The sequence below is a fragment of the Gavialis gangeticus genome, unplaced genomic scaffold, assembly GCF_001723915.1.
Source record: "Gavialis gangeticus isolate Ggan-Ray unplaced genomic scaffold, GavGan_comp1, whole genome shotgun sequence".
NCBI lineage: Eukaryota > Metazoa > Chordata > Crocodylia > Gavialidae > Gavialis > Gavialis gangeticus.
In genome coordinates this window covers 1,186,687-1,197,332 of record NW_017728980.1, presented here as the reverse complement: position 1 = coordinate 1,197,332, position 10,646 = coordinate 1,186,687, and the positions used below count along the sequence as shown (strand labels likewise).

Sequence of the window (10,646 nt, the reverse complement as noted above, 5' to 3'; positions counted from 1 at the left end):
TTGCCTTGCCCTGCCCTGCTCATTGGAGCAGAGACCCTGCAGTGGGAGCAACAGGGGCAGCAGCAAGCATGCGGGGTTATGTTAACACCCTCTGGCCCCCATGGGCTGCATGAGTCCTGCAGCCCATCTGTTAGACAGCCTTGGTATAAAACATCCTTTCAGGTGACCCTTATACATCCCAGGGAAGAAAAAGGGGATGGAATCACTGTGTGTGTTGTGTTCATGTATTCTTTGCCAGTCCCATTGAAAGCTTGGGAGGAGTTTCATGCCAGGGAGTGCTTGAGGCATACTCTTTTTTTTTACTAGTAAATACTTGTATAGAATATATATTTACATGGTACTTTATGCACAGAAAAACGGACACATCCTTTGCCCCCAAAGAACTTGTGGTCTAAGGCAAGGGAAACGCAAGACTAGATTCAGGACAGGTGATTAGATGAGAGGATTGTGGGTAATGAGGGGTTGGTTAAGTATTAAAGATGAATTTGGAGAGCGTGAGAGAAGATGCCTGCTTAGCTGAGAATGGGGCAAAGGTCTCAGGCCTGAGTCAAGCATGGTAGAAAGCAGGAGCCTGATCTGCCAGGGAGAGGAAGGGAATGAGATCTAAAGGGATCTGTGGTTAGTCTGAATCAGATTTTGTAAGAGACAGGCACCAGTGAAAGCTTTCAGAGTAGGTAACACACAGAACAAAGAGTAAGGAACACTGGCGTTGTGGACAGCCTGTATATGGCAGAAATGGAGGGCATTGCGATATGGTACTGTCCCAATCTTTGGAATTCCTATTTGATTGTACACTTACTCCTTTAGCGGGGTTCTGAAGGGAATCAGAAATGCTGCTTTTGGGTACAAATTATCTTTCTCCTGACCTATCTATTCTGTTCTCTTTTAGGTATTTATGCATCATCCATTGCTGCCTTTGATGTGAAAATGACCAAGTTAGGGTTTCTTCGCCTGTCCTATGAGAAACAGGACACGCTGCTTAAACTCCTCATCCTGTCTATGGCAGCTGTGCTGTGTAAGTCTGAGCCCCAAATTCAACTATCCACATGCTCTAAAGAACCCCTGAATGCTGCTAGCCCTCCACAATATTCTGCACTTGTTAGGATAGTGCAGCTCTAAATTATGTTTAGAATAGCATTTAGAGAAAAAACTTAATGTCTTTAATACATAGAACTTTGATAAATAACATCTCACTATCTCTGCCCCACAGTCAGTGACCGTCTCTCTCCCCAGTCATTCCCAGCCAAGAAACTAAATACGGTTTCTCTGGGGGCACCCTGCATTTCCACAGGCTTTAAGCCAGTGGTCTCCAAACTTTTTAAGTACCAGATCACTTTGTGAATTAAAGTGTAACCCAGGATTTACCGTGTGCCACCAACTCCTCCCCTCCTTCCCCCTCCCCACCCGGCACAGCAGTTCAGTCTGTGGCAGAGGTAAAGGCAGGAGGGGTAGATTGAGTCCTCTTCAGTGAGGGAGGCAGTGGGGCAGGGGACGCTCCAGCTGGGTCGGGTGGTGGGAGGATCGGAGCCCAGGCAGCTTGTCCAGGCACACGGGAGCTCCCAACGCTGTACGCATCCTGGCGGAGGCCCGGGGGGGCATGTCTCCCCCCCCCCCAATCTGTGTGCGGAGTGGATGCAGTGCTGCTGTGCACTGGGCTTTGCACGCCAAGCCCTGCTGCAGTTGCCTCGGGAGAGGCATGACACCATGTGCATCCTGCCGCCAGGCGGGCAGGGGGCGCAGCTCAGCCCAGCAGTGCGATGCACAGAGTATTGCACCACTCCCAGAGCAGCTGCAGCTCTGTATCTCAGTCTGGGGCGGGGCCAAGTGCATGTGCGCACACACAAATTCAGCCCTCCCAGGCTGAGATTGACTGTCAGAGGCTCCACGATCAACCAGTTGATTGAGATGGACTGGTTGGTGGCTACTGCTTTAAGCTATCATTTTATAAAGAAACTGAGTTGGATATAGTTTCCTTTGCTGTATAAATACTTTGCATTGATTCTTTCTTCTGCCTGTGTATTGCAGCTTTCTCCACTAGACTCTTCTCTGTTCTAAGATTTGAAAGTGTCATCCATGAATTTGATCCGTAAGTATTCTCCCTGAGTGTTACAGGCCTTTTTCTTATATAGAATTCAGAGGTCACTCTGCTTTCAGGTTTATGTTGCCCTTCTGCAGTGTTATGTTTCAGATGCTGGGAAAACTTCCTGGCATTGAAGGTGTGGGATTCAGCATATAGCCTTCATTAAATGTCTTTGGAAGCACTCACTTCCCAGAATCCAGCAGTTCCTGCAGGCGCATAGTGCTGATTTAGATGGGATTAAACTAAATGGGTAGTTTTGACATCTGTGGCTATCAGCAGGAGTTATCTAAATCTGAAGAGAATGGACAAAGGACCCTCCAAAAAACAATAAAATACCATAGATGATAACGCTTTAAGTCCCTCTTGCAAGTGTGACACTCAGGGCACTGAGTTCCTATTGGTTAATTTACGATGATCTGATGATTACCTTCAAGGATTACCTATAAAACTACTTGGTGGCAGCACACATGCCCTGAGGGAGTGGTGGGGAGGGCTACCACAGCAGAGGTTTAGAGCAGTTCAGAGAAACTGGAATAAAGAAATAAGGACTCTTATGACATGTTTACTGCAGGGTTGGGAGTCAGCCTGGATGCTGCTGGTGATTCTTTCTGGCTTTGCTATTTCTATGGTGTCATAAGAAAAATAGGCTGTAACTTTATAGTCAGTTCTCAACAGCCTGGATACATGGGGATCGGAGCTGCTTTATTCCTCTTTTCAGAAAATGTATTGACAGCTGTTCAGCCATAAGCATCTAACTTTGTGTCACTAGCTTAAAATCTGAATCAAAGTAAAGAAATGGCCAGTGCTCCTTGTGTCTAATGCTTGGTGCATTTGCACATGAATCGATTAAGGCTTTTATCCTGACAGAAAGCAGCTTAGCACTCAAGCTTGCACTCATCTGCCAAAGCTGGCAGTATTTCCTAATATGCTCATTAGTTAAAGGCTGAGTAGCAGTAAACAGTCAGCATTTCCCATGTTCAAACTGCAGAGATGCTCAACAAATCTTGTTATCGCAGGTATTTTAACTACCGCACAACACGGTTTCTGGCAGAAGAAGGCTTCTACAAATTCCATAACTGGTTTGATGACAGAGCCTGGTACCCTTTGGGCAGGATCATTGGTGGAACCATATACCCAGGTAAACCAGGATGTGTGTGTGGGGTGGGGTGGGGGGAGGTGCTACAGAGATTGTCTCAGTTCTTGAGATATATTTCTTAATCTGGTAAATCCTTTTCTCTAGCCCTGTGAACTTTGAGACAGAACAATTACAAAATGGAAGAAGCATCTAATTTAACTCAGTCTCGTGTAATGCAGGGTGTTCATACTAGCTGCATGGCTGACAGTCCTGAAGAAATAATTAAGAATAAACAAATTGATTAATAGTGTAGTAACCAACTGAGCTAGTGTCTGATAGACTTTGGTATTTCACATACTTTTTGCTGAGTGGAGCATAAGCATTCTTCATTGAGGACAAGGTAGAGGCAGACTTGTGTTCCAGTCTCCAGTTGGATTCTGAACAGTAGCAGGCAGATACTCTTTGTTGTACATGCATCATAGTGCCTGTGTCCCTTTCAGTGCTGGTATTGGATATTAAGCAGTTCCAGTTATCTGTTAAACTCCACGCTAGGTGAGCTTCCCTTTGTGTTCTCTTTGGTAATGGCAGAGAGGCAGTTAGCTCCGCTAATCTGAAGTCAAGCAGGACAGGGTGGCATGTAGAATCATAGAAAATTAGGGTTGGAAGGGATCTCGGGGGGTCATCCCCTTGCTCAAAGCAGGACCATCCCCAACTAGATCATGCCAGCCAAAGCTTTGCCCAGCTGGGTTTTGAAAAACTCCAAGGATGCAATATCTACAACGATCTCTCTGGGTAACCCATTCCAGAGTTGTACGACCTTCCTAGTGAGAAAATTCTTCCTAATATCTAACTTAAACTTCCCTTGCTACAACTTGAGACCATTGCTCCATTATAGATTAAAGCTTTTGCCTTTCTGAATGAGTTAAGATTTAAGTTGCCACCCTCGCCTGCTTTCTACCTGGAAATGGTGAAATGAAATCTGTGAGTTAATACCTGATCTGGGCTTTCATAATTCCAAGTAAGCCCCAAGGTTTGGACTTAAATGAATTACATTTTTTTCCATTAGGATTGCAGAGTGCTCCAGTTAGTGCTTCCGTTTCTACAGAGTGAGACCCCAACATAGAGCTGCTGTCTGGTTCATTTGAGGCCAGGGAGAATGTACATCTAAGTTTATTCTGTGTCTGGAGCCAAATTGAGATGGGGGCTTCTAAAGGGGCTACACTAGTTTGACTGTTGTCCCTTTAAAACTAACTAGCATCCTCTTGGCTCAGGGAAGTTCCATAGATGTTCCATTTTTCCCTTCTCCCCATTAAAGCTTTGATCTCTGGAAGCTTTTGGATGTCCCTGAGACTAGCAGACATTAGGTGGGGCAGTGTAAGTAACTTGTTAAATTTCAGTAACAAGTGAAAAATTTGGTTAAATTATTTAATTTGATGGTTTCTCTCTAAACTGATTTACAGCACTTAAGTTGTCCATTTTTAAAAAATGTCTTGACTGTGTGCTGTTCTTAATAAAATATAGAAAACATGTTGCTAGCAAATCAGTAATCCCTCCCTAACATAATCTCTCTGCTACAGGTTTAATGATCACATCAGCAGCAATTTACCATGTTCTACACTTCTTCCATGTTACCATTGACATCCGAAATGTCTGCGTTTTCCTGGCTCCCCTTTTCTCTTCCTTCACCACCATAGTAACTTATCACCTCACCAAAGAGCTCAAGGTAAAGAGTGAATCTGAACACAGAGGGTAGATTTGGTGACTTTTTTTTTTTTTATAGGAAGCAGATGCTGTACTTGTTGCTGTCTGGTATACATGTATTTCAGAACGTGAGTGCCAAGTTGAGACTTAAAGCTTGCCAAAACATAGAAATTGTTTCATAGAAGCTCTTGAAGTTTGTTTTCTTATTTTACAAATCAGGCAGTACTTTGATCTACTAATATGTTCAATCTGAACAAAATGTCTCTGGTTTGTAAGAAAATAGTTTTATACTTCAGCAAGAAAATTAGTCCTTTTTAGTAATTAGGATATTGAAAACACGTGCTCCAATTGAAATTTTTTTCCAAGCTAATCCAAAGATATTGATTATTGGCGTGAAGCATAATGGCCTGATTATGTACAAGAAGTCAGGGTAAGTGACCTGGGTGGTCCATTCTGGCCTCAAGACTCCTGTGAAACTGTGTCAGCTCATGCAATGCTGTTAATATGTTAGAAAGTAATATAAATAAAACTATGAAAGTGAAAAAGTCACTTTGTCTTGATAGCAGTTCAGTCTGTTTCAGGTTTTTTCCAGTCAGATATTTTAATAACAGTTGTCTCTGATGTCAGGGGGAAAAAAACCCGCTTGGAAACTTTTCATCAGAATGTCACTGATGAAAATCTCAGTAGAGCTGACTAATATTTTTCTCTTTTTTTTCTTCTCCAATGTGACTGTTAGTTCACATATTGATTTGTTTGTTTGTTTACAAGTCAGATTAATCCCGCAGTTTGGTGTTTTTTATTTGGCCTTAATTTCAGAATGTTTTTGTTAAATCTGTGTATTTTGGGATGGGCTTCTAACTGATTTCCACCAGAAAACCCTGCTGTTTTAATTTGTTCTGCAGTGATCTCTGAATGTATGGTCCTGGGGTAGCCAGTCAGATAGTAACTGTGAGAGCATGTCAAGATTAAAACATAGCAGCAGTCCCCAGTTGTTGTGGATAGGGTTTGTGACTGTTGCTTTATTTTGAGCCTACATACCCTGTTACTGGCCTGGGTTTCCAGCTGAGCTTGATTTCCTTGCCCTTTTTCTTTATGTTTATGGTGGAAAATGGGGCCAAATCCTCAGCTTGTCCTAAAGTTGAGGATCAAATGATTGGCACGGCTTGTAATCGCAGTGCAGTGTGTTTGAGCTAGTGCCAGGTCACCTTAACCTGCACAAGCTATTACATTATGCTTTTGGTCTCGAGTGTCTAGCTTTTATTTTCCCATCAAAGTTGCTTTGCAAAGTGATGCAAAGAAATGAGGGGCAAAGTCTTTTGTGTTACTTGTTTGGCTTATTCAAATGTTTGTTGGTTTAGAGAGAGTGGCCCTGGTGTCACAGCTCAGACTGTTGCACTGGCTAGAGAAGAATCGTTGACCAGGCTAATGTTCCTTCCCTAGTTCTGTGGCAGCCAGCCAGCTCCTTTAAGGACTTTCTTCCTCTCTTCAGCATCTTGCATATGTAATGAAGGCAGCATCAGGAGCCTAGTTAGATGCAGCCAACGTTCTGAACTTGAGCATGTCATATTCAGAAGCTTGTTCTCTAGGCTGTGTTTCAGGTTATTGGGGGGGGGGGGGGCAGAAGCATTTAGTTGTCACTGTACACCCAGTACACAGAAGCTTCATTTTTTTTCCCCTGAAGCTGAAGGCAGATCTCTGATGGGCACTAGAGGGAGAAAAATATGAGGAATTCTCCCCAGGGCTCCTGAAGCTGAGAATTATTCTCTGCCATGCAGAGGTTCTTCCTTGTATTAATTGTATTGTATTTGTCTGAAAAATCTTTCTTAAGACTGATGTGGTCTAGTTTTCCTTCTAACTGTGTGTGCTTCCCAGGATGCAGGGGCAGGACTTCTTGCTGCTGCCATGATTGCTGTGGTGCCTGGTTACATCTCTCGTTCTGTTGCTGGCTCTTATGATAATGAAGGTGAGGTTTGCAGGATTCCTTAAATGGGATTTTTGTAGATGGATGGCAACCCTTAAAGAGCCACTCTGTGCTGAAAAGCGCCTAGCAAATGAAGTGGGAACACCATTCTCAGTGATTTGCAAGTAGATAAATAGCAATCAGCAAATGAAAACCACGCTGCTTGGAAATGGTCTCTCTCCTGCCCAGCCAGCATGTTTTATTATTCAGCTGAGATGGTTGATCTGTCTCTGAAGAGACCTTTTGTTCCCCTGGAAAACTTTTGCATAGTTATGTCATATTGTACATTCAAACCATTTACGTTTTAGTTTGGTTGGTTACAAGGTAACCATATGAGACAAAAATGGGATTTTGGCAGTTCCACAGCCTGTATTTAGGATTTGCAACTCCCCCAGGTCTGCTTGTGCTTGTACCTAGCATCTGGTAACAGTTCTGCAGATGGGATGGAGACAATTTTGTCTAGAATAGAATAGAATAAAACTTGGTCTTTTGTAGCCATATTAGCCTTTGAGGGGCTATCAGGGGTCAACATGCTAAGCAAAGTTAGCAGATGAGTCATGGAGACGCACTGATAGCAGATATGTAGAGTAAGAAAAAAGCATTAATGCTAAATTAAACTTGGTAGGATTGACAAAGGGACAAAGGTTTTCTGAGGTCCAGGGCTGTATAAAAACTGACATATTATCATCCCAAATAGTCATTTTAGCACAGTTGAGGCAGTGGAACATAACAGTAGCAGTTTGTAGCTGCTTATAAAATGTATCTTGGTTATTTTGTTTTAATCTTTTTGATAACTTAAGAGTAGTACATGTTGCTCATTTGTCATTGGTTTGACACAAGCTAATCCTAGGCTTTTAGGAAGTAATGTATTAGTTGGGAAAGAACAAAGCATTTGAAACTAGGAACACCATCATTAATTTGGCTCTTCTGGATTGCTTTTTCCTGGGGCATGTCCCATAAACTGCTGGTGCCTTGCTTCCCTACCTGTAAAATGAAGGTAGCTACTTTTTAATGGTTTTTTGCAAACATTAATTTTCATAACAGCTTCTTGTGAGATGAGAAATACTGTTAAGAAACATAATTTCCTGTAAATATCCATTGATGTGTCTGATTTGATCTGACTGTAGAGTTGCAGAATTTTATTTTATTTTTTTGGACTGATCTAATTTGCTGTACCACATATACACACTTGGGCAGTCTCAACAGCAAAACCATTTCAGTTAAGAAGGTGTGTGCTTTGACAAAAATGACAATTGCCAGCTGACTTAGTATTAACAAAGCATACTTAACCCCACCCACTGGTGCCCCATGAGTCCACTTTATAGTGCCTGTAGAGCTATAGGAGCTGCACAGTTTTAGTAACAGTCCATTTCTAAATATGTATGTGGAAGAAAGTTCTCTAAAAGTATTGTGGTAAAAATGAATCTTCAGTGGTAGGACAACTCTTATGAAAACCCCATGCACTGGATGCCATCTCTGCTTTAGATAGGATTGTTGGGCTGGTTCTTTTTTTTTCCTTGTAATTCAGTATTTCCTATTAGGAGTTTGTCCTATCTGTGCAGAAATGTTATTTGACATTTCATAGGAAATGTCCTCATAGACTGTCCAGCCTGATCTCTCTGTGTTGCTTAGGTATTGCCATATTCTGCATGCTGTTAACCTATTACATGTGGATCAAAGCAGTGAAGACTGGTTCCATTTACTGGGCAGCCATGTGTGCCCTTGCCTATTTCTACATGGTAAGTGTCTATATTTTCCTAATGTCTTGGCTTCTTTGTCCCCACATAGTATGATTTGGTTGGTTTTTGTTTCTTTTTTGTTTTGTTCCATTAAAATCCAGAGGCCCTCTCGGGTGCCATTTTGTGACCCTTTGACTTTTAGCTTTCTGTACCTAAAATGATGAGGGAAAGGATGACAAGGACATCGTTAAAAATGGGTTGTAAATTATAGCAAGCATTAAACAGTATAAGGCTATCTAAATGGCAGGAAGAGAGGTTGAATGGAGCCAAATATGATCAGTGTTCCGTTCAACTTCGATGAATACTGTAACAGATTAGCTGCTAATCGCTTCCAGTGTTATGTCATACTGTTTGTGTAGTAAATGTCAGCTGTGGCCATGTTCATAATAAAAAAGCTAGCGCAAGATCCGCATCAAAAGCTTTTGTCTGTTTTCCTGTAAGTTCAGTGCTGAAGAGCTCATTTAATCTTGTAGATTAAAGGCAGTTTCAAATGTTAATTGGAAGAAGAGAAGTTGTTTGGAATTGGGACAGCCCCATGATACGTTCTCTTCCTTCTGTTGGGGAATAATAAATAAAAAGAAGGGGTGCACCGATAGAGATGTTTGGGGTCAATACCAGTAGCTAATTTTTAAGGAGGCATATCGTTAAATACCGATCCAATTTCTGATACCAGCCCAGCAGCTTGAAGAGCTGTATGCAGCTGATAACTCTGGTGTGGTGGAGGGGGAAGAGAAGGGGTGTAGAGGGGGGGCAGATCAAAGCCCCTGCAGCGAGGGAGGAGTGAGGCTGGATCAAGTGCTGCCCAGCCAGGGCAGGATGGAGCCATGGAGAGTCTGGGGGGTGCAGGGTGAGGGGTGGGGGCTGCTGTCACTGTGCACCGCTCATCTGGGAGCCACCTGTTCATCCGGCAGGTCATGGAGGGGCGGGGCATGTGCCCCTGGATCTGTACAGGGCGGGGCAGGCTGGGGCTTTGCCAAACTCTTCCTAGTGGGGCGGGGCTGGGCTCAGGGTGGGTGGCAGCAGCACTGGGACAGGGGGTGGGAATTGGGGTGGCTACAGCAAATTTTGCGGTGGCTGCAGCCCACCCCCCATCCTCCCTGTTCCAGTGCCACTGCCACCCGCACTGAGCTCAGCCCTGCCTCACTGCGAAGAGCTTGGTGCAGCCCTGGTCCCATAAAGATCTGGGGGCATATGTCTCCCCTGTGCCCTCCCGGATGACCAGTGGGAGCAGTGGTGGGAGCCGCTGGACGAGTGGGCAAGTGCCAGACAAGCCGCCGGACCAGTGGCTCCCGGATGAGTGGCACATAGTGGAGGGAACCACCTCCCTCCCCACACCCCGCAGACAAACTGCGGCTCCATCCCACGCCTACCCTGCCCTGGCTGGGCAGCCCCAGCCCCACTCCTCCTTCCCTGCAGGCGTCTTGATCTGCTCCCCCCACACCTTCCCTTGCCCCTCTCCCCTCCTTTTCCACCACACCAGACTTATCAGCTGCACTCAGCTCTCCAAGCTGCCCAGCTGTGCTCCTTGCCACCTACATGCTATGCTGAGGCTGCTCCCACGCGTGGGCCATTTATTGGCCAAATTATTGACTGTATCAGGCCAATTTCCGATGCAGACAATTTTCTTTTTATCAGTGCTAATCCAATATTGGACTGATGTATCAGTGCACCTCTAATAAGAAGACAACAGTAATGTTTGCTGCAGACCTGCTGAAAGAAATGGTTATCTAGCTGTACCCAAAGCCAAAGAAAGACTTTAGCTCTCCATTGTCTGAAGCCAGCAAAGAAGTCTGCTGAATGTTGAGAGTGCTGCTGCTGAGCTAGCAAAGAGAACTAGCATCAAAATGAGAACTGTAGGTGGGTGAAAGTAGTTGGAAAAAAGTTCTTAGCAAGCTTTTGGGCACAAGTTTTCAGGTTCAGTCCCCTTTCTTCAGGCTTAGGGAGTCTCTGCTGTTCTGAGACTCTACGAAACTTTCCCTGGTTCACTGGGAAGAGCGTGGCGCATCCCCGGTCCATGAAAGAAACTGCAGTTTTTACTCACTTTGAATTTCACTTTATTAGCTCTACCTAAAATGGGACTTTTCCTATGTA

At 44.1% G+C, this 10,646-nt stretch overlaps 1 protein-coding gene across 1 annotated transcript in view; it reads left to right on the top strand.

Annotated features, from left to right (window-relative positions):
• Window positions 1-10,646, top strand: part of STT3A (STT3A, catalytic subunit of the oligosaccharyltransferase complex) — a 30,158-nt gene that overhangs the window by 5,971 nt on the left and 13,541 nt on the right. The window contains exons 2-7 of the mRNA XM_019508916.1: window positions 890-1,015; window positions 2,026-2,086; window positions 3,097-3,218; window positions 4,733-4,878; window positions 6,729-6,819; window positions 8,449-8,555. Coding sequence (XP_019364461.1) covers window positions 928-1,015; window positions 2,026-2,086; window positions 3,097-3,218; window positions 4,733-4,878; window positions 6,729-6,819; window positions 8,449-8,555 — 615 coding nt within the window. The 5' untranslated portion in view covers window positions 890-927. The remainder of the gene's footprint in view (window positions 1-889; window positions 1,016-2,025; window positions 2,087-3,096; window positions 3,219-4,732; window positions 4,879-6,728; window positions 6,820-8,448; window positions 8,556-10,646) is intronic.